The 24,897-nt window shown below is 45.2% G+C and overlaps 1 protein-coding gene across 3 annotated transcripts in view; it reads right to left on the bottom strand.

Moving 5' to 3' along the window:
- Nucleotides 1-16,672: 16,672 nt before the first annotated feature.
- trps1 (trichorhinophalangeal syndrome I) overlaps nucleotides 16,673-24,897 on the bottom strand; it is a 260,068-nt gene continuing 251,843 nt past the window's right edge. For 2 of the 3 annotated variants that reach the window (XM_078397136.1, XM_078397135.1), the window contains one exon: nucleotides 16,674-18,875. In XM_078397136.1, coding sequence (XP_078253262.1) covers nucleotides 17,811-18,875 — 1,065 coding nt within the window. In that variant the 3' untranslated portion in view covers nucleotides 16,674-17,810. Of the gene's footprint in view, nucleotides 18,876-24,897 lie in introns of all 3 variants that reach the window. The other variant, XM_078397137.1, reaches the window with a different exon arrangement.

Here is a 24,897-nt window from a genome sequence, read left to right as displayed (position 1 = left end):
CGATCAGGGAGTCTCGGAGTCTCGGAGGCGACGGCCATCTTGTTTGACTGCCAACGCACTGCACCACGGGATGGTCAGGCATGCGGCACGCCGGGATGGGCGCCGGTCCTCCCAGCGGGGGGGGGGGGAGCGCATTTATTAAAGTTTATTGTTAATTGTTTTTAAAATGTAACAAAACTTGATCAATCGAGACCGCAGAGGAATGGTGGGTATGGGGGAGGGGGGGCTAAAATTGTTGCGCTATCACGTACTGTTTGGGCTGCATTTCGGGAACAAATATATTCACAAACCCACAAATATGCAAGATGAGAGTTTTAGTAATATATCTATATATATATAGATTTTATTTTAATTTATCGGTTTTAATTGTTTCTAATGAGTTTTGATTACACCTTTACGTTATTTACTTCAATTTTGACAATTACTTGAAGCCCAATCATCTCGACACCTTGCTGCCCAAATCAAAGGTGCATTCTCCTACATTTTCCATCTGCTCCAGATACAGGTAAGTGCAGGCAGGCAGTCAACTCAGGTTAGACAGATAGACACAGAATGCTGGAGTAACTCAGTGGGACGGGCAGCATCTCTGGATAGAAGTCCAAAGAAGGGTCTTGACCCAAAACGGCACCCATTCCTTCTATCTAGAGAAGCTGCCTGTCCCACTGAGTTACCCCAGCATTTTGTGTTTGTGATGTTTGGTGGACCGTGTGGGGTAGGAGGACCCGTTGCTCCTCCCGTGCAGCAGGTGGCGCTGCACAGGACAAAGGGAGATGTTTTGTACATAGTTATCATGGCTGTACACAGTGTGTGAGTGTGCAGTCAGATCGTGTGGTTGCAGCCATTTTAGTTGTCTTGCTGCCACCATTGAGTTACTGTAATAAAGGCTTCTGTTGTACCTTGAAGACTCGCAAAGTTTCATACAGGCATAGAACAAGAACACGAAAGTGGTGTCAGGAACGGGAGATTGGCTGTCTTGTGTTCATCAATGTCTCCAGAAACTTTTGCACTACTTCAAAATTTACGTGCAGAAGAAGTAACTGAAGTTTCATATGCTGAAATCACCATGGCTTTGCAGCTGCATTACGAAGAAAGTCAAAATTTCCTCGCAGCTCGCCTCGATTTCTACAGGTCAGTGCAACAGGAAGGGCAATCTATCACTGAATTTCTTGCCGAACTTCGCACCAAGGCAAAGGCATGTGATTTTAAAGCCCAATGCTGCGAAAAGTGCCAAGACAATGTGTTGTGGGATAGACTGGGCATGGGCTGCAGGCACGCATTCATCCAGCAGGCCATTCTCAAGGAATCGGATGCCTCAGTGAAGAATGTGCTGCAGTGTGCTAAGATGGCCGAGCTGCTAAGTAAAGAACTGCACAAAATGGCCGGCGATACAGCGTCGAAGCTCCCTCAATAGGTGCATACAGTTTGTCAGACTTGTCCGCAACGCCAGAAACCATTTGATCCACCCAGTGCAAATCCGGAGGACGGACAGTTTCAGAAGACCCATCCCCTGTGGGCGGAGGATGGAAACCCTGCTACCGGTGCGGCTCGACTGCTCATCATCACCGTGAGTGCCCGTATATCGAGTCCATTTGTTACGCCCGTAACCAAAAAGGTCATCTCCAGGCAGTGTGTCAATCCGTAGGAAAGCGGAGAAAGGGCAGGAAAGCGCAAAACCCAGTCGACCAAATTGCGGAGACCATATCTATTGAAGTGCTCGGTGTGTCCACGATCACCGACAAGCTGAGGATTTCGCTGCGGGTCTCGAACGTTGATCTACAGTTCCAGGTGGACACTGGTGTGGCTGTGTCGCTAGTGGGTCAGGACATCTGGGAGAGGATCGGATCGCCAAAACTGAAACCGGCCAACATCCGCCTTCTCGGATATGGACGACAGGCCATTCCCACGAAAGGCAAATGCACAGTCGCCGTTTCCTGTAATGGTCTGACACAGATGTTGCCGCTGATCGTCGTTGGCAAAGAAGGTACATCCCTGTGCGCCATCGACTGGATCCGTGCGTTCAAGCTTGACATGAACGCCTTGATCTACGATGGATCAACTATGGCATTGTCATCTACCACGGACTGCAACATGGTCAGCAAGTGCCAGAACAACCTGCAGAAGGTTCTTCATATCATATCATATCATATATATACAGCCGGAAACAGGCCTTTTCGGCCCACCAAGTCCGTGCCGCCCAGCGATCCCCGTACATTAACACTATCCTACACCCACTAGGGACAATTTTTACATTTACCCAGCCAATTAACCTACATACCTGTACGTCTTTGGAGTGTGGGAGGAAACCGAAGATCTCGGAGAAAACCCACGCAGGTCACGGGGAGAACGTACAAACTCCGTACAGTGCAGCACCCGTAGTCAGGATCGAACCTGAGTCTCCGGCGCTGCATTCGCTGTAAAGCAGCAACTCTACCGCTGCGCTACCGTGCCGTGACCAGTTTCCGGCCGTTTTCACACCTGGACTCGGGCACTGCACAAAGATGAAGGCACGGCTTATACTCAAAGACGATGCCGGCCCTAAGTTCTTCAAACCAAGACCAGTTCCGTTCAGTCGGATGGACGCCGTCGACAAGGAACTCTGCCGTCTTGAAGAAAAGGGAATTATCACCCATGTGGACCATTCAGAATGGGCCACACACATAGTTGTCGTTCAGAAACCTTGCGGCAAAGTGGGCATCTGTGGCGACTACAAAGTGACTGTAAACCCTCAATTGCACATTGATCACCACCCAATACCAAGAGTGGACGAGCTGTTCGTCAAGCTGCAAGGGGGACAGTACTTCTCGAAATTGGACATGTCCGACACGTATCTCCAAGTGGAACTGGACGACCAGATAAAAAACCTGCTGGTGATCAACTCGCACAAGGGACTGTTCAGATACAACCGGTTGTCATTTGGACCGGCACCGGCGCCGCCCATCTTCCAGAAACTGGTGGACAATCTGGTTGCCGGGATTCCGTACGTAGCCGCCAGACTGGATGACATCATTGTCACCGGCCGGACAGAGGAGGACACCTGCAAAACCAAAAACAGGTCCTCACAGCGCTGAACAACTACGGCATGAAGTTGCGCAGGGACAAGTGCGCATTCTCCCGAAAACAGGTCACATATCTCGAACATGTGATCTCGGCAAGTGGTCTGAAGCCATCGGAAGAAAGAGTGGACGCCATTGTGAAATTGCCGACGCCTGAAAATGTGAAGCAGCTTGAAAGCTACTATGGCAAGGTGAACTACTATGGCAAGTTCATACCGGCACTTACGACTTTGTGCGCACCATTGAACAACCTACGAAAACAGGATGTCGAATGGCACTGGTCCAAAGAGTGTGACCATGCATTCACCAGCTTGAAGGAGATGCTCGTCCAGAAAACGCGTTTGGTCCACAATGACCCATCGAAGCCGATGTCGCTGGCTGCCGATGCATCGCTGTATGGTCTTGGAGCTGTAATCTCACAAACGGCGCAGAATGGCAAGGTAGAACCAATCGCGTTCGCATTCAAAACGCCGACGACCACCGAGAAATACTCCAGCCAAGTGGAGAAAGAAGCACTGGCGATTGTGTTTGGTGTCCGGAAGTTCCACCAATATTTGAGTGGGCGACATTTCCTGCTCATCACCGACCACAAGCCGCTGCTGACTATTTTCAGTCCGGAGAAATGTTTGCCTGTCATAATGTTGCAACATCTACAACGTTGGGCCCTGATCATGATGGGATATGATTACCGCATCATTTACCGACAGTCTGCCGAGCCTGCCAATGCCCATGCACTGTCTCGTCTACCGATTGGACCTGACCTGACGTTCGGTAAAGAGGAGGCAATTATGGAAATTGAGACGGAGGTGAACTTGCTCGACATGCGGGTCATCACCGATTTCCCCGTCTCCGCAAGGACGGTCGCCAACTATACGAGCACAGACCCCACTTTGTCGAAGGTACGACATTTTGTCACTCAGGGGTGGCCGAACAGTCACAATCTGGACAAGGAATTCCGCTCATTCCAGAATGCGCAAATGGAAATCTCCTCAAAGGATGGCATTCTGCTCCACGACTGTCGAGTGATCATTCCGACGGAACTGCGATCGCCAATTCTGAAAATATTGCACAAGACACACATTAGAATTGTGCGAATGAAGGCGCTCGCCCGCATGCATGTGTGGTGGCCGAATATCGAGGCCGATATAGCCGACCACTGCAAGGACTGGACACCATGTGCCGAAAACGGCGTCGAATCCGCTAGAAAAGACCTCGCCATGGCCCGTCCCCGACCAACCAAGGCAGCGAATCCACATAGATTTTGCCAGACCATTCCTGGAGGACATGTGGCTGGTCATCATGGACGCCCATTCAAAATGGCCACATGTTATCCAAATGAATAAATATCCAACCACCGAAACAACCACTTCCGCGCTCGACGATTTGTTTGCCATTTGGGGATTGCCCTGAACAATCGTAAGCGACAATGGACCCCAATGTGCCTCGCAAATGTTCAGTGACTGGTGCAAACATCACTCAATCGTGCATCTGACATCAGCACCTTTTCATCCACCCACAAATGGTGAGGCGGAGCGGCTTATCGGCGTTTTCAAGCAAGCCATGAAACGTGCTGTAGAAATTGAAAAGAAATCGAAACAATTGGCATTGTGCGATTTCTTACAGCAGTATCAAACTGTTCCAAACTGCACTACCGGTCAAACGCCAGTGGAGATGATGCTCGGATGTCAAGTGTGCTCTCCCCTATCAGTTTTGAACCCGACCCGTAACTCTAACACGGCGCGCACTCAACCAACGAAGTCGAACAAGTCCAAATTCGACATTGGCGACTACGTATATTACCGCAATTATACGACCAAACGAAACAAATGGTGCGCTGGCAGGATCACGGCTCACATTGGAACCATAATGTACACCGTCCAAGGACACGAAGGACAGTGCCGACGGCATGATGACCAATTAAGAAGCCGCGTTCCTCCAGTGAAGACTGCGCAGAGCCTGACCAGAACCAAGCAGTCGGAAACCCCGGTGCCGAATCGTGTGGACACTGGAGTGCCCGATTTTCCCCTCCCCTGGCTTGATGAAGTTCCACCAGATGAACTCCCTCTGATCTGCCTGTGGTCCTTTGTCGATCGACACGTTGCAATCATGGTACTCCCCCAAGGCGACTCATTGAGGAATAGAGACATTCATACTGGAAAGGGGGAGTGTGATGTTTGGTGGACTGTGTAGGGTGGGAGGACCCGTTGCTCCTCCTGTGCAGCAGGTGGCGCTGCACAGGACAAAGGGAGATGTTTTGTACATAGTTATCTTAGCTGTACACAGTGTGTGAGTGTGCAGTCAGATTGTGTAGTTGCAGCCATTTTAGTTGTCTTACTGCCAGCATTGAGTTACTGTAATAAAGACCTCTGTTGTACCTTGAAGATTTGCAAAGTTTCATACAGACATAGAACAAGAACATGAAAGTGTTCATCACAAAAGTGGGAAAGTCTAGGACTAGATGCCTAGGACTAGACATTGCCTCAGAATTAAAGGACATTATTTTAGGAAGGAAATGAGGAGACATTTCTTTAGTCAGAGGGTGGTGAATCTGTGGAATTCATTGCCACAGACGGCTGTGGAGGCCAAGTCAGTGGATATTTTTAAGGCAGAGATAGATAGATTCTTGATTAGTATGGGTGTCAGAGGTTATGGGGTGAAGGCAGGAGAATGGAGTTAGGAGGGAGAGATAGATCGGCCATGATTGAAAGGCAGAGTAGACTTGATGCACTGAATGGCCTAATTCTACTCATAACCATAATAATCATAATCATACTTTCTTAGCCAAGTATCTTTTGCAACATACGAGGAATTTCATCCTACTCCTATCACTTCTGACCTTATGACCATCTTTGGTGTAAACCAGCATCTGCACTTCCTTCCTACATAGGTTGCCAGTTGAGTGCAATGACATCCAGCCCATTGGCCATGTCAATGATCACCTTGCGTTTGAAGGTCTTGGGGTGGCTACTTCCTCATTGTGAAGGTGGAGGTGTACAAATCCTCTGAACTATTTGTGTGCAACGACACCTTGACAGGACATTAGGGAGGCGTTTTCTGCTTTTCCCACTTTGCAACGAATGCTGTGTCTTTTAAAGTGACAGAAAGTAAACAATTTAAAATAGACCCCAATGTGAGAAGTTGAGTCATATCATATCATATATCATATATATACAGCCGGAAACAGGCCTTTTCGGCCCTCCAAGTCCGCGCCGCCCAGCGATCCCCGTACATTAACACTATCCTACACCCACTAGGGACAATTTTTTTTTACATTTACCCAGCCAATTAACCTACATACCTGTACGTCTTTGGAGTGTGGGAGGAAACCGAAGATCTCGGAGAAAACCCACGCAGGTCACGGGGAGAACGTACAAACTCCTTACAGTGCAGCACCCGTAGTCAGGATCGAACCTGAGTCTCCGGTGCTGCATTCGCTGTAAAGCAGCAACTCTACCGCTGCGCTAACGAATTAAAAGTTCATTCACTAACACAGTTAATTTGGACATGTGAAGGTGTGGTAGCTGAGCACCACTTTATAATGAGTATAAATATGCAAGTCATTAAAAAATGTTCACTGGTTTACTCCTCCATAAAATGAAAAATTAAATAGTTCAATTACGTATCTCAATTTTCCAAGATGAATTTGCACTTAATTATTGAAATGCATGAGAAACAGAAGATATTCTGTTGAAATAGAACAACATACACTTGAAATATTTATTAATGGAACAATATATTTGAAAATATTTTTTTTTCTCTTAAATTTGGATGGCTTGTAAAGATGTGATTTTAAAACCGGTTCTGATTGAGACATATTGTAAACAAAGGTAAGGCATACAAATATAATTTTTAAATGCTTTATTCAAGTTCTGTGTATTTTCTTAAAGATAAATAGCCCCTTTGAGGCACAGTATGTACCCTAATGGAATGAAAGATCACACTGTTATGAAAAGATCATATATTCTTTGGAACTAAAGCAAAACAAATTTGTCAAGACCTTGACTAAAAGCCACCCGCACCTAATTAGGGAGTGCAGATTGGTTCATTCCCAGACTATGACCTAGTAGACTAATTACCTCAATATTCAAGTGCCCAGACATGACTACTTCACCTAAATCATACAAGCTTTGCTGCAAATCTGTTATGACTCTAGGCATGCACTATATATTCTAAAGTAATGTACAAAATATATCACACTGTTATCAGTTGAGTCAGGAGATGAGGGGGGGGGGGGGTGTGAAATAAAGTTAGAAGCAATATTTAACCTCACTTTCTCCAATGGAAAATGTCAAAGCACGATGTAAATAATTTCATTTTCATCACAACTCCAAAGTAAGTTGCTTTTGAACTGATTGAGGGCACATCAATATTTTGAACATGCAGTCCTCTGATCTCTAGACTGAGAAATGTTCCATTTCTGTTTGAATTAAAGCAAAAAAAGAGAAAAACAACTGTTCAAGAGCATTCTTTTATTTGGTGAGATATTGATGTTGTAAATGAAATGAATAGCACCACCTACCACTACTTTGGGAATATAATATTGTGATTGTATGTAAGAAATATTCACAAACTAATTCTGAAGGCATTTTGTTGCAAGATATTTGGGCATTTGCAGCAACTACCTGTAGGCCCATGGCTTAAAACCTCTTGTAGCTTAAAGTCTGTTTGGACATTCAATGATGATTTGGCAAATCTTAGTTTTTTTTAGTAATGTACCTTTGAAAACATTCAAGGCTGATTAAGTAATTTAAAAAAAATCAATTCTATCTCCACTCACATGAAAGTTTGTTTTAATTAACTTCTACACCTTTTTTGCAAAGCTAAAAATAACTACCCACAGGCTGCCTACATACATATTGCAGATGGAATCAGCTACTTAAGTAGAATTTAAAACTAATTGCTGGGAACATTTTTTTTAAAGAGGAAAGATAGAAAACTGAAACAATTCACAAGAATACAGGTAAAAATCTCCAAAATAAATGAAAATTGTCCTGTTTAATCGTTATAAAGGGGTAATTCTTTTTGTGGGGAAAATCAGGTCCTTCTGCATTTTGGAAAATAAAGCTAGCTTTTCATTTCCATAATCCCAAAATCTCACAACTCCACACAAGGACAGTAATTGGCATTAACCCACAATCATTTAGTTGCCATGGTTATTTTGCTTTGACTGGTATGACAAAACAACAGCAGGGGAAAAGCATTAAGCAGCAAGAAGAAAAATATAGCTGGAAATTCAATTGTAATCTGCTGCCTTTCTCAGTGCTGAGGACCAATGTTATCCAGAAGGCAACACAACATCACATGCTTTGGAAATTCAACCTAGCACTTCACATCACAGGTCAAGTGAGTGCCCATCTTCTGTGTTGCATGCACATAAAATGTGAAAGAAGTTATAACATATAGTGTTATAGGAAAGATGTTATCAAGCTGGAAAGGGTGCAGGGAAGATTTACGAGGTTGTTGCCAGGACTCGAGGGTCTGAGCAATAGGGAGAGGTTGAGTAGGCTGGGACTCCAATCTTTGGAGAGCAGGAGGATGAGGGCTGATCTTATAGAGGTGTATAAAATCATGAGAGGAATAGATCGGGTAGATGCATAGAGTCTCTTGCCCAGAGTAGGGAATCGAGGACCAGAGGTGAAGGGGAAAAGATTAAATAGGTATCTGAGGGGTAACTTTTTCACACAAAGGGTGGTGGGTGTATGGAACGAGCTGCCAGAGGAGGTAGTTAAGGCAGGGACTAGAAACAGTTAAGACAGGTACATGGATAGGACAGGTTTGGAGGGATATGGACCAAATGCAGGCAGGTGGGACTAGTGTAGTATAGGACTTGTTGGCCAGTGTGGGCAAGTTGGGCCAAAGGGCCTGTTTCCATGTTGTATGACTCTATAATAATGACATTGCTTGTGCAACATTCATTTGTATATCCTGGGGGAAAGTAGGTTACGTTGATCATCATGGGTCACTCAGAACGTCCTCATCTCTTCATACTACACAACAAGTGTGTGGCCTCTCACTCCCTTCCCAATGCTCAAGCATTCAACCACCTATCCCTCACATATCCACTTCCCATGGATCAATCACTCAACAAACCCATTCGCTTGCTTCTTCAATAGCTGGGTGTTACCACCAAATTAACCCCCTCATGGCAGTTGAACAGTTAAATTAAGCTTCACATTCACAATAAATGGACACAGGCTTTGGGAGCGGCAGTCCAAGCGAGTCACCTCTGGGGCATGGTAAATCATTCAGTGAGATTGTCACTGATCCTTGATGTCAAGTCCACTTGGCCTGCGAACCCATATCCCCTTAAGAATCCAATAATCAACGGGTCTTAGTCTTGAGTATGTTTAACTTGGGTTGCCAACTGTCCTGTATTGGCCGGGACTCCCGTATATTGGGCTAAATTTGTTTGTCCCGTACGGGACTGCCCTTGTCCCGTATTAGGCCCGGGAAATGCTGTAGGCCCGGACACTGTAGGACTGGGGCCGCTGTAGGCCCAGACAATAGACAATAGGTGCAGGAGTAGGCCATTCGGCCCTTTGAGCCAGCACCACCATTCAATGTGATCATGGCTGATCATTCTCAATCAGTACCCCGTTCCTGCCTTCTCCCCATACCCTCTGACTCTGCTATCCTTAAGAGCTCTATCCAGCTCTTTCTTGAATGGGCTAAATTTGTTTGTCCCATACGGGACTGCCCTTGTCCCGTATTAGAGCCGGGGGGTGCTGTAGGCCCGGACACTGTAGGCCTGGACATTGTAGGCCTGGGGACCGCTGTAGGCCCAGACACTGTAGGCCCGGACACTGTAGGCCCGGGAGCCACTGTAGGCCCGGGAGCCACTGTAGGCCCGGGAGCCACTGTAGGCCCGGGAGCCACTGTAGGCCCGGGAGCCACTGTAGGCCCGGGAGCCACTGTAGGCCCAGACAATGTAGGCTAACAGAGTGTGTTTGGGGAGCAGGGCCAAGTGCGTTCGCCTAAGGGAGGTTCCGTAGCAACCTGCCTCCCGGCCCGGGCGGCCGCCATTGGTGGAGCGGGAGCACGTGGCTGCTGCCTGGGTGAGGTCACCTGGGGCGTGGGCGGTGACATCACCTTTTGTCCCTTATTTGGGAGTGAGATAGTTGGCAGCCCTATGTTTAACAGATAAAGATCTTAGCACATTTGAGATATGGAATTCTAAATGTTTTCAGCTCTCCATGGGTAAGTTTTGCATCTCAATTCAAAATTCCAAAACCCTCATCAAAAGACCATATTCAAGGATAGCAGATACTTAGAAACAAACTCTCCCACCTCCACCCTGAAACTGTTCCGAACCTTGAGATGGTTTATGAAATCAATATAATAAATTTCAGAGTCTGAAATGTTTCAGTACAAGTTGTGCTTCCAATGTTTTTTTTGACAGATGAAAATAGTGCATTAAAACAGAAATAAATTCTTAATTTCCTCATTCGCACCTTTTCTACCAACAATCGACAATATATAAAACATGAAATCTGAATTAAATCAGGAAATCCTAGAGATATTCATCAGGCCAGACAGTAGCTGTGGAGAGAAGGGGGAAAAAAAGAGTTAATGTTCGAGATCAATGATGGAAAATTTGAAAGGTCAGCATTGGAAAAAGAGTTTTAAAATCCAGGAGAAAGAGTTAAGGGAACCAAGAAGAGATAAAAATGAATCCATGTGAATGGGTGGAAAGCAGGAGAGTGTGGATAACAAGAGTGATAGTGTTCCCAAAAGGCTGGTGAATACATAAAGGTGGGTCTGAAGAAGGTAGAAGTAGGAGACAAATGATCTCCTAGATTATCAGCAAAAGAAAAATAATAAATTCTTAATTCCCTCACTGGCACCTTTTCTACCAACAATCGTTATTTTCAGTTTATGGGGACATAGGTTTAAGGTGAAAGGAAAAATATTTCATAGGAATCTGAGGGGTAATTTTTTCACACAAAGGGTGGTGGATGTTTGGAACAAGCTGCCGGAGGAGGTAGTTGAGGCTGGGACTATCACAACGTTTAAGAAACTATTAGACAGGTACATGGATAGGGCAGGTTTGGAGCGATATGGACCAAATGCTGGCAGGTGGGACTAGTGTACCTGGGACATTGTTGGCCGGTGTGGGTAGGTTGGGCCAAAGGGCCTGTTTACACACTGTATCACTCTACGATTCTAAATCTATGAATGGTGAAAATGTGATTTAAAAAAAGGTTGGGTAATGACCAATTATCTGACATTGTTGAATTCCGTGTTAAATGCAGTAAAGTGTAATACCTGAAGATGAGTGCTGGTTCTTGTGATTATACAGAGCTTTGTTGGAACAGTGCAGGAGGCCATGATGTGATGGGACCATCAATTAGTCACCCTTATGGATCCAGTCACCTTATCTAAATTTAGTTTGCACAAGGCAGAGGATACGACATGATAAACACCGATTGCAGGACATTAAATAGGAAGAGATGCAAGTAAATTGCTCTTTCACCGAGCTGAAGATTTTTTAGATTTTTTTTTAGATTTAGAGATACAGCGCGGAAACAGGCCCTTCGGCCCACCGAGTCCGCGCCGCCCAGCGATCCCCGCACATTAACACTATCCTACACCCACTAGGGACAATTTTTACATTTACCCAGTCAATTAACCTACAAACCTGTACGTCTTTGGAGTGTGGGAGGAAACCGAAGATCTCGGAGAAAACCCACGCAGGTCACGGGGAGAACGTACAAACTCCGTACAGACGGCACCCGTAGTCAGGATCGAACCTGAGTCTCCGGCGTTGCATTCGCTGTAAGGCAGCAACTCTACCACTGCGCCACCGTGCCGCCTTGGGTACTGACCCAAGAAGAGAAGATGAAGAGAAGGAAGTGAGTGAGAGTGCATAGGAGGACGATTTGATAAAGGAAATGAGTGCCAGTGGAAAGAAGCAAGCAGAATGTTCTAAGAGGGACCGGCCCTTTTGAAATGTTGAAGGGGGAAAGGAAAGTTTGTCCGATACGGGCACTGGAAATTCGGGAGATTAGTCCACTGAATGCAAGTACTTGTAGGATGCAAGATGAAGATGAGAGGAACCCTATTCTTGTTATCGGTGGTACAAAGGAAGATGAGAACAGAAGTGCAGGAGTCATAAAGTCATAGAGTGTGGAAACAGGCCCTTCAGTCCAACTTGCCCTCACCGGCCAACATGTCCTTGCTGCACGAGTCCCACCTGCCTGCATTGGGTCCATATCCTTCTAAACCTGTCCTATCCATGCAAACTGAAAGGAAATAGAAAGGACCTATCTGAGATCAACTACAATGGAGGGGAGGGAGATAATGTTGAGGAAAAAATACACGAGTGCTTTGCAATGACCACTGTCACTATTGGGTAAATAGACTGTCGAGAGAAGTTTGACTTAGATCGGTAATGTCATGCATACTAATAGTTAGCACGTCTCAAAGTAATACTTAGCAAAGTGTCATGCCAATGTAAAGATAAACTGATGCACACTGGATTTTTCTTCTTTAATACCAAGAAAAAAAAAGAAAGACATTACTAAACCATCAACTCATGTTTGGAAGAAGCAATGAAAAATGACTCTGTATTTGAGAAAGTGTTTTCCAACCGCCTGTAATGTTCAAACTGCAGGATTGGTGAGGGGTGCTCCATTTGCTCCAGTTTCAGCAAAAGGTGACTCCAAATGGAAAATTAATGTGCTCTCCATTACCAAGAGCTCTGAAGATGCATCAGGATGCCCATGAATGTTTAAAGGCCATATCTGATGCTGTTTAAGTAACACACGACCCAGAGCTAATGGCCTGATGCAGAACGAGAAGCATCATTGAACAGTCAAGTAATTGAACACAGGACACAAAAAGATAATGATGAATGAAAGTCTGCATTAAATTAATGATGGTATAAGCAAGGATGACGTTCAGGGCAATATGTCTCATGGGAACATAACTTTGATCTTGCAAACCAGAAAGAACAAGCATCAGTTGCGTTCATGGGAAACCATTCCTCTTCTCATATAAAGTCTGTTTGGCAATATGCATTATTATTTTATACTGCTGCAGTTTTTTAACCTACTCCAATATATATATTTTTAAAAGGTGTATCATCTTGCAATGGCTTCAAGGTCAACGTCAAGATACTTCAAAACACACGTCCTTGAAATTATTAATCACAGTTTGAAAAGTCTACTGGCCCAGGTAAACACAGCAAACAAATGATGGTGTCAGGTCTTTGCAGCCTCATACATTTCGTCTTGATTAAAGACTTCAGAAATAATTTCATGGTTACAGATACATGTTTGAGTGTTGCTGACTCCGTTTGAAATGTTGGTAATTAGGGCACCTGAACCTGATGTTCAAAACCTAACATTTATTATTTTTATGATGGCAAATGAATAGTAAATCAGAGACATACTTGTAATTAGTATTTAACTATTGATTCACTGCCTTGTGACTAATGATAACATTCAGTATAATGGAAACCAAATTATGTATGTTTTGCAGATGAGGGATTCATTTGGCTCATCTTAATTATCCCATCTTATATTCCACTTATTTGTTTTTAAAATGCTGAGTTTCCAAATCCATTGCTCCACCTGAAGTCTGTTCCACACATTGATTATTCTCTGTCATACATTATTATCAGTCATACAGTAACCTGTGACCAGTTTGAACCCCTATCACCTTGCCCCACTGCTATTGTTTCTGTCAAATCTAATGTTTGACCTTATTCGTATCTTTTATTGGAGACTCTCGGAAATATTGTTTGGGCAACTTTATTGAGGTTACAATATTACAAATATCACAAACCCATGTGAGAATTTCATCAAGGATGAGCAAGGATGAAATCTGTATGTGTAACCCGTGCCTGCCTTCTCCCCATATCCCTTGATTCCACTAACCTCCAGAGCTCTATCTAACTCTCTTTTACATTCATCCAGTGAATCGGCCTCCACTGCCCTCTGTGGCAGAAAATTCCACAAATTTACAATTCTCGGGGTGAAAAAGTTTCTTCTCACCTCAGTTTTAAATGCCCTCCCCTTTATTCTTAGATTGTGGCCCCTGGTTCTGGACTCCCCCAACATTGGTAAAATTTCTCCTGCATCTAGCTTGTCCAGTCCTTTTATGATTTTTATACGTCTCTATAAGATCCCCTCTCATCCTTCTAAACTCCAGTGAATACAAGCCCAGTCTTTCCAATCTTTCCTCATATGACAGTCCCGCCATCCCGGGGATTAACCTGGTGAACCTACGCTGCACTGCCTCAATAGCAAGGACGTCCTTCCACAAATTAGGAGGCCAAAACTGCACACCATACTCCAAATGTTGTCTCAAATCTGTACAACTGTAGAAGGACCTCTTTACTCCTATACTCAAATCCTCTTGGTCATGTTATTCATGTTCATGTCGTTCAACATTAGAGGGGCAGACATACAGAGCATGGAAACAAGTCTTTCAGCCCCAGGAGTCCAGACAGACCATCAAACACTCATCTACACGAAGCCCTTCCCACAGTCCCAACACTTCCCCTCAGATTCTACGACTTACATACAAATTAGGAGCAATTTGCAGGGGCCATTTAACCTAGGAGCAAAGAGGTCCTTCTGCAGTAGTACAGAGCCGTAGTGAGACCGCACCTGGAGTTCTGTGTGCAGTTTTGGTCTCCAAATTTGAGGAAGGATATTCTTGCTATTGAGGGCGTGCAGCGTAGGTTTATTAGGTTAATTCCCTGCACATAGTCAGCAGTTAGGTGGAAACAGGAGCACCTGGTGAAAATATTAAAACTCTGCCTTGACCTCCAGCACTGACACAGGCGGCACGGTAGCGCAGCGGTAGAGTTGCTGCTTTACAGCGAATGCAGCGCCGGAGACTCAGGTTCGATCCTGACTACGGGTGCTGCACTGTAAGGAGTTTGTACGTTCTCCCCGTGACCTGCGTGGGTTTTCTCCGAGATCTTCGGTTTCCTCCCACACTCCAAAGACGTACAGGTATGTAGGTTAATTGGCTGGGTAAATGTAAAAATTGTCCCTAGTGGGTGTAGGATAGTGTTAATGTACGGGGATCGCTGGGCGGCACGGACTTGGAGGGCCGAAAAGGCCTGTTTCCGGCTGTATATATATGATATGATATGATATGATATGATATGATGGTCAGAATTAAATCCTGTTCATCACCACTGTATTCATTCCATTCAATGAAATGCCCAACAAAGTCTGTCTACCAACACCACAAGATTTCTTACAACCACATCTTTGCCCATTTCATAGCTATTAAATCATCAATGTTTTTCCTTCTTTCATACAGTAATTTGCATGAGATTTTATTATCTATTCTTTAGCCCAGTCGCATGTTCTGTACTGAACAATAGGTTTAAAATAGCTTCCAATATATCTGTGATTTTAGTTTATCATATTTCCTCTGGAAACAAATTCATTGCAAGCTGCGCAATTATGGAACAGAAAATAAAAGCAGGAAAGTAAGGAAAACCTTTTTCGGTCAGAGAGTTATGAATCTGTGGAATTCTCTGCCTCAGAATGCAGTGGAGGCCAATTCTCTGAATGCATTCAAGAGAGAGCTAGATAGAGCTCTTAAGGATAGAGGAGTCAGGGGGTATGGGGAGAAGGCAGGAACGGGGTACTGATTGAGAATGATCAGCCATGATCCCATTGAATGACGGTGCTGGCTCGAAGGGCCGAATGGCCTACTCCTGCACCTGTTGTCTATTGTCAAAGTATTTTGGTGCTCAGGTGATTTGACCCTTTGGGACATTTGACCTGAGAAGCAGCGGAGGCAACATTTCTTTTTAACAAAAGTGCAAACACTGCCGCGTCACACAGTCAATTTTATAAAATATTATTGAAGAATATCTCGTGGACAAATCTGTCAGGGGAACGGACTTGTGTGTCAAAACCTGTGAGCGGCAAATTTCGAGAATGCTTTGTTACCACTTACCTGCTTACCCTTGAAACATCTGCCTACTGCCAACAGAATCCTCCTCCAAGCAACAACACTGGCAGTGTCTGCCGTGTGTTCCAATGTGCCCAAGCTCAGCCCCATCTGTACTAATGAGCCTTTAGATAAGCCACTGATCTGCCATTGCCATACAACCGTTGTTACAATAGACAACCGCTGTTACAATAGACAATAGGTGCAGGAGGAGGCCATTCGGCCCTTCGAGCCAGCACCGCCATTCAATGTGATCATGGCTGATCATTCTCAATCAGTACCCCGTTCCTGCCTTCTCCCCATACCCCCTGACTCCGCTATCCTTAAGAGCTCTAGCTAGCTTGCTCTTGAATGCATTAGGAGAATTGGCTTCTGAATATTACATATCGGAAAGTGTTGAATTTTACTTACAAGAAGAGCTTTTGGAAAATAACCAGTTTTGACCATAAAATATTGAAGGTTGAGAGAAAATGACTAAAGCGGCCCTCCAGGCGTCAGTGAATTTCTAACACGCACCGACACCTTCTGCAATCCTTCAGAATATGTAAGTGCTTGTAAAATGAGTAGGATATTGACTTCTGTTCTGCTGAGAATCCGAGGGTTTATCGCAGCATGAGATCTGAACATCAAAACTTATCCCAGTCTCAGTGTTATTTGGTTTAAAAAAAAACTGTCTTTCCAACATAATTGCACGTGTACTAAAAAGTCTGCACATTCACTGCTTGTTAATGGGAGCCGATACAAATTTAATGTGACCAAATTCATCACCATAAGAAAAGGGGGCTCAAAAATATATTGTCACTATCAGAAAACTTCACTTAATACTTTTGGTAAAACTTTATTATTCAAGTTTAGATGTAAATGACCTCATTTTTCTGTCTGAAATAGCTTTCATGGAAGATACAGAAAGAATGTGTAGGTGCGATTAAAAAAAAAAGAAATAAAACATCACAAAATTACATGCACGATGGAAATTGGGAACATGTCCCGTTGCTTCTCTACCAAAGGCAGTGGTTCCTTTAGCTTCCTTCGGATTTGGATCATTCTACTGGGATGCATTATTGAATAATATTGTCAGATATGAAAACCAAAAGAAAATTGTAAAAGCTATGATCTATTTCCAGGTCTCTAAAATTAGTCAATGTTCTTAAGCCCTTGGAAACACTGCCTCGGCATGGAAACAAGACTGCATTTCATTATAAGACTGGCTGATGTATGATGCTATGGAAAATAAACAAAACCAACAGAAGATCGTGATTCCAACGTCGTTTGATAAGAACCATCAACTTCCAAACTGTTTCACTTGAAACATAATATTGAAAAGCAATTAACAAATGTGCATATAGTCTTTTCAAGATTAACAATATGAATTAAGAGCTTTGATAGATAACACAAAATACATTAATATTCATTAAGTGGAATGCATAGTGCTACCCTCTCCCCCCCCCTCCCCCTATTTAAGCATGAAAAATACGTTCATCTACTTTTCATCCATACATTGCATTTGCAACAACCATATTTATTTCATGATGGTATTCAGGGCTACTATAATGAAAGAAAAAAAAATTCTAATGAAATAGGTGCTTCATTACTTCTTTTGCTACATTTGCACATGTAAACAGCTAGGAAAGAATCAGTATTCTGACTCTAAAGCATAATGCAATATTTTTGTTGCATACTTTATAGAAAAAAATTATACAATGTGTCAGGCACCATCATTTTCAAATGTTTAACATTTACTCTTTTTTAGAAAAATAATATTCTGATTGTTCTCCCAAATTCTAAAATGCAACATGTACTCATTGTGTTACAGTACTAAAACTTCTCTATTCCTTAGGTTTGCAACTTTTTATCAGTTTGCACATTTCTATGCAGGCCTCTCTGAATGTGCGTCATGAAGTCATACTTGTCTGTACAGAAATGCTGGCACAGGCTGCACTGGAAAGGTCCGCCTTCGCCGTGGCAACTCATATGCAATGCGTACATCACTTCATCCATAAAGAGAATGCTGCAATGGACGCACTTGGTCAGTGATTCATCTTGAGTGCCCCGGTCAACTTTGTCCGGGGTTTTGACCACGTCTTCTACGCTCTCCTCCTCCGCTGTGGCCACCGATGCGTTGGCTATGTCCTTTGCGGCACTGTTTGCAGCTGGCACCGACCTGGAGTGCTTTGTTGCCAGATCTAACGGAATGTCACTATCAGATCCAAGGGACGAGAAGCTTGGAGGCAGGTTAAAGGCAGGATAAGGCACAAAGTTTTGGCAAGGGTTTGACAGGCCAGGAATATGGTAGTGTTGATTCCCGGCGACTGACAATTTATATTTACTCCAGAACCTCAGCCAATCTGCTTCATTTTGTAAATCGCTATGCACAAATTGAAATCCAAACAAAGGATACTGGTACTTCTCAATCGGGCTTCCGGGAGGTGAGTAATTGGGGTGCTTGGTGGGTCTAAGGTATTTTTCAATCGGACTCCCACGTTCTGAACTCCCTTTCCCTTCTGGCGTAGGCAAACAATTTGCCGGGTCAATGCTGCTTTCCTGAGGGCTCTTGACTTGGATGTGGAGAGGCTGCATTCTTCTGTGGAGGTCCACTGCTTGGCCAGCTACCAGTGTGGACTGGCCCTGATGTGGCTTACTCACAGAGCCGTACACATCGAGTTTGCTCAGGTTAGGCTGCGGAGACTCCTGGAGGGAGCTGCGGAAGAGACCTTCCGAAGGGGGCTCCCCAGCTTTCCGTTCCAGTGGGCTGTCATTCTGCTGCTCCTCAGTGCTGACCCTCTGCTGTTTGTTGACCTGCTCGGTCTGCAATACCTCAGGGTTAAGCCGCTTTCTGGTCCTCCTTCGGATGATCTGCTCCCCGTTGCTTTGCTTTATAATATTCAAGGGCCTCGGAGTCTAGAAACAAGAAACAAAAAGGCAGGTCTTACCGTATGTTTGTACAACTCATGCTATTTTCTTTTGTTCCAATGTTTCAAAGGCTAACTGGTCATGAGTGATTGACTAGAATTATATGTGAATCCTTAATGTGGTTGAGCACATAGGTGTGGAGACATCAGGAACCGCAGATGCTGAAACTTGACCTGAACACTAAGTGGGCCAGCCAGCTTTTCTGGAGAACATAAGTAGGCAATGTTTAGAGTCGGGATGCTTCTACAGATGGACTATAGTGGGGGGTAGACTCAAAATGCTGGAGTAACTCAGCGGGTAAGGCAGCATCTCTGGAGAGACAGAATAGGTGACGTTTCAGGTCGAGACCTTAGTATGGGGGGGGGGAGGGGAGAAGCTGTAAAAGAGGTGGGGGACAGGACAAAGCTTGGTGAGTGATAGGTGGATACAGGTGAGGGAGGGTTGATCGGCGGGTGGGTGGACAAAGGATAGAGATGAAAAGGGGACAAAAGGACATCAGATAAGGAGCACATAAGTCAAGTCAAGTCAAGTCAATTTATTTGTATAACACATTTAAAAACAACCCACGTTGACCAAAGTGCTGCACATCTGACTAGGAAAAAAAGAAACATAAGTGTATTCAAACCCAAAACAGGGGAATTATACATTCATACATGTTCATCAACCATGTTTTTTCAGTTTAGTTTAGAGATACAGCGCGGAAACAGGCCCTTCGGCCCACCGAGTCCGCGCCGACCAGCAATCCCCACACATTAACACTACCCTGCACACACACTAGGGACAATTCTTACATTGATAACAGGCCAATTAACCGACAAACCTGTACGTCTTTGGAGCGTGGGAGGAATCTGAAGATCTCGGAGAAAACCCAGGCAGGTCACGGGGAGAACGTACAAACTCCGTACAGACAGCACTCGTAGTCAGGATCGAACCCGGGTTTCCAGCGCTGTGAGAATTGTAAGGCAGCAACACTACCACTGTGCCACCCTAAATATTATTTATATTTATTTCTCACATCAGATATTACAGATTTAAAATTAAAATAACTCAAAATCCTGGAGTTGTACAGTAGATCAGGCAACCATTTTGCAAAGAGAAAGAGGGTGAATGTTACAGCTGATGAGGTCTTCGACCCAAAACATTAAAGATGCTTCCTGACCTGCTGCATATCTCCAACATTTTCTGTTTTGATTTTAGATTTCCAGCAAGTGAAGTTGACCATTTGGGAATTAAAGGTTCATCCATAAGAAAATAACTGCAGATGCTGGTACAAATCGAAGGTATTTATTCACAAAATGCTGGAGTAACTCAGCAGGTCAGGCAGCATCTCAGGAGAGAAGGAATGGGTGACGTTTCGGGTCGAGACCCTTCTTCAGACTGATGTCAGGGGGGCGGGACAAAAGAAGGATTTATGCATGCTCATTTACTGAAAATAGTCAGTGCAGCAGTGTGATTTAATCAGACATGGAAACGGATAGATTTGCCACAAGCAACAAGGAGTGTAATGTCAGAAGTAGGGTTCTGATCGAACAGATTACCGTTTAATTACCTGCTTCACTGAAAGGGGAAAGAAAATAAAAAGTCAACCCCCCCCCATTTCTGAAGCTGCATTTTAACCAAGAGATATCTGGGGTGTGCACTTTTTCTGAGCACCTTCCAGCAGTAGTTGTGGCACTGTTCCCAAGAGCAACTCATGCACACCCAGCTCAGTTTCGTTTATTGTCACGTGTACCAATGGATAATAGACAATAGGTGCAGGAGGAGGCCATTCGGCCCTTCGAGGTACAGTGAAAAGCTTTTGTTGCGTGCTAACCAGCCAGCGGAAAGACAATGCACGATTACAATTGAGCCATTCACAGTGTGCAGATACATGATAAGGAAATAATGTTCAGTGCAAGGTAAAGACAATAGAGTCTGATTAAAGATAGTCTGATCGCAGTTCAGGACAGCTCTTTGGTTGTGGTAGGATGGTTCAGTTCCCCAAACAGCGAGCAGCCCTGAACTAGTTTTTCCACCATTGCTCCTGAGGAGTTCCAAGTCTTATATTTTTGCATTGAACAATGAGTATCCACTTTTATTCTGATAACATTTTTGGAATTTTACACTCGATTTTTAGGCTATGCCAAGCATCACTTGCTGTTCTGGTAAATGGCCCTGCAACTGGGTCATTTTCCCCAACAGCTTTTTTTGCCAAACAGATTGCGCATGGTACCATCTCCAGGTAACACAAGATGCAATGCGGTACCACAAGGTATGCTTTACTATTAGGTTAAAGATACAGCTCGACCCCACGAGTCTGCACCGACCAGGGATCCCCGCACATTAGCACTATCCTGCACTAAGGACTATTTTTTTACATTCACCAAGCCAATTAACCTACAAACCCATACATCTCTGGAGTGTGGGAGGAAACCGAAGATCTCGGAGAAAACCCACGCGGTCACGGGGAGAACGTACAAGCGCCGTACAGACGGCACCCGTAGTCAGGATTGAACCCGGGTCTCTGGTGCTGTAAGCGCTGTAAGGCAGCAACTCTACCGCTGCGCCACCGTGCCGCATATTTGTGGAATCTCTTGACCCACTGAAGAGTCTCAAACACCCAGGGATCAAGGGGATGAGCTCATCCAAGGGCAATGATAGCAATCGAACAATGTGAACCAACGTATTTCTGCACTGTTCATTTCTGCTCCATGACGTGAGGTGTGCATGCCAGCTGATTATTGCCAGTGGCCTGCAGAAACAGCTCCAGTCAGGAGCTTCACCTTATGTGCACACACTCGCTGAGCAGCAGGGGTTCTTTCCAATGGAGTTATTTTCGGTTTGTGATGGGTTTCCCGTAACGCAACCCCATCATAAGGTGAGGAGCACCTGTACAGGTATCTGTATCCTTGTGTTTAAAATTACCGATACTGTCATTCTTTTGTTCCAACGGAGTGCTTGTTAGGGGTGCCAACTATCTCACTCCCAAATACGGGACAAGGTGACGTCACCACCCCACGCCCTCACCCAGCCAGCGGCCACGTGCTCCCGCTCCACCAATGGCGGCCTCCCGGGCCGGGAAGCGGGTTGCTACGCAACCTCCGTTAGGCGAACACACTCGGTCCCGCCCCCTGAACACATTCCGTTAGCCTACAGTGACCCGGGCCGACAGCGGCCCATGGGCCTAATACGGGACAATGGCGGTCTCGCACGGGACAAACCAATTTAGCCCAAAATACAGGATGTCCCGGCTAATTGGCAACCCTAATGCTTCCTGAACGGATGCAAGCAATTCATCACACAATAGGCGTATGCTTCCTTCTACCTTTTCAGAGCAAATGTGTGATATTATTTCATTGTTACCAGTTGATGATTTTTAGATATAGATTTAGATTTAGAGATACAGCGCGGAAACAGGCCCTTCGGCCCACCGAGTCCGCGCCGCCCAGCGATCCCCGCACATTAACACTATCCTACACACACTAGGGACAATTTTTACATTTACCCAGTCTATTAACCTACATACCTGTACGTCTTTGGAGTGTGAGAGGAAACCGAAGATCTCGGAGAAAACCCACGCAGGTCACGGGGAGAACGTACAAACTCCGTACAGACGGCGCCCGTAGTCAGGATCAAACCTGAGTCTCCGGCGCTGCATGCGCTGTAAGGCAGCAACTCTACCGCTGCGCCACCCTGCCACTATTTCTAACCGATTAGCAGAAGAATTAATGTTGTGCTTTCCTTGTTATTGTTACACATGGAGCAGTCCCTTATGAGATACTACTGTAACCTTTGTCCCCGTGTTCAACAAAAGAATGACAGTGTCGGTAATTTTAAACACAAGCATACAGATACCTGTACAGGTGATACCTCCTCACCTTACGTGAATGCATTTAACACACCTGATCACGTGGCCGGAAGCGAGCTGCGGGTCGCTGCTGTTCCCCAGCGTTTACGATACCATCGTAAAGTCGACGTATCTCAAGTCGAAGCATCGTAAGGCAGGGGGGCATCTGTACAACCATGTTGCTGTCATGGAAAATGTGGCAGCAACAACTACAGGCAACTACAGCACTGGAATATGGAGTTGTTTCAACGTTACCCCTCTCAGGAGCAAATAACAGTAACACTAAGTAATGGTGACCACTGCCCTGCCATTTATTCACAAAATGATGGAGTAACTCAGCAGGTCAGGCAGCATCTCGGGAGAGAAGGAACGGGCGAACATCGCCCGTTCCTTCTCTCCTGAGATGCTGCCTGACCCGCTGAGTTACTCCAGCATTTTGTGAATAAAAACCTTCGATTTGTACCAGCATCTGCAGTTATTTTCTTATAGTGCCCTGGCAGCTACCAACAGTGACCCGGGCACCTGGCATGTTGTAGAGTGAGGAGAAAAAATAAAACATGCAAGTGGCGGAGTGGGAGAGAAAGAACTGGGTGCCCTAGTGAGCATGCGGTCAAATTTGCTTATATTAATGTTTTTACCATGTTGATGTGCAGAGCATACAAAACACAGTGCAGCACAGCAACAGGCTCATCAGTCACAAGGTCCATGTTAAACACAATCTCATCTGCATGCGAATGGACCACATCCACCCATTCCCTGCACACTATGTTCCTTTCAAAATCCACATACTAAAACCCTCGTTTGTTTGTTTGTTTGTTCCTGAACTACAGCCAAAACGGTACACGATAGCGCGACAATTTTAGACCCACCTTACTCACCGTCGTCCCTTTGGTGCTAATGGAAATCGGTGTTGTATTTTTTGTTATTCACATTTTAAAGTTTAAATCTATCTCTGGGAGGAAGGATAAGGGGGGTTGAGGGGGACGGAGTGGGGGGGAGGGGAAGGGGGAGGAGGGAGGGAGTAGGGGAGGGGAAGGGGGGAGGAGGGGGGAGGAGGGAGGGAGTGGGGGAGGGAAGGGAGTGGGGGGGAGGGGGAGGGGGAGGGAGGGAGTAGGGGAGGAGGGAAGGGGAGGGAGGAGGGAGTGGGGAGGGAAGTGGGAGGGGAGGGACGGAGGGAGGTAGGATAAGGGGAGCTGAGGGGGTTGGAGTGGGGGGGGAGGGGGAGGGGGAGGAGTGAGTGAGTAGGGGAGGGGAGGAGGGAAGGGGAGGGGAGTGGGGAGGGGAAGGGGGGAGGGGAGGGAAGGAGGGGAGGGAAGGAGGGGAGGGAAGGAGGGGAGGGAAGGAGGGGAGGGAAGGAGGGAGGGGGAGGGAGGGAGGGGTAGGGAGGAGGGGAGGGAAGGGAAGGGAAGGGGAGGGGGAAGGAGAGGGGAGGGGGAGTGGGGGAGGAGGGTTTGGCCCAACGGGACCACTTGGTCTAGTGATTCTTAAATGCTGCTACTGTATCTGCATCCAGCACAAGCCCTGATGGTTTGTTCCAGGCACCTATCACTCTATATAAAAAAGCTTTCCCCCCTGCGTTTGACATTTCCATCCTGTGTTAGAGATGTTGACTGTCTGCCCCATCCATGCTTCCCTCTCATGTGATATTGGTTAGAGACACATTCAGAACAGCACCTCTCCAAATCATTACTATATCGTGCAGCGTAGAGCTTGCCAGGAGTGCACAATAAAAATGCTGCCCTAGTTCCTTGGAAGTTTGTTTAATTAATAAAATACTTTGATCATTTAATTTATCAGCCACCATCCAGTAGCTTAATGAGCAATTGAAAAAAAGATATAACAGTGTGAAAGGGAATACTCCAAACATATAAATCGGAGCCTGGCTTCCATCTATTTTCATTAGTTCATTGCAACTAATAAAGGAAAATCAACAACACACAATAAATATGAATCGTGATTTGGATTGCTCAAAAGTTTGAATTTTCAAACCAAACAGAAATATTTCAGGCAATTCGATGTGAAAGAAATATTGCAAATGTGCGACAACGTGCAGTCATCCAATCAAATTTACAAAGATAATTTGTAAACTGGCATCATTTTATGATATAACTAGGCCAAGTGGACCCGTTGGGCCCAAACCTCTCCTGCATTGGGGCAGCACCCTGTCCTCCCCTCTCTCCTCAA

This window comes from Rhinoraja longicauda, chromosome 4, assembly GCF_053455715.1.
Source record: "Rhinoraja longicauda isolate Sanriku21f chromosome 4, sRhiLon1.1, whole genome shotgun sequence".
Taxonomy (NCBI): Eukaryota; Metazoa; Chordata; class Chondrichthyes; order Rajiformes; family Arhynchobatidae; genus Rhinoraja; species Rhinoraja longicauda.
This window is presented reverse-complemented; position numbering and strand designations above follow the sequence as displayed.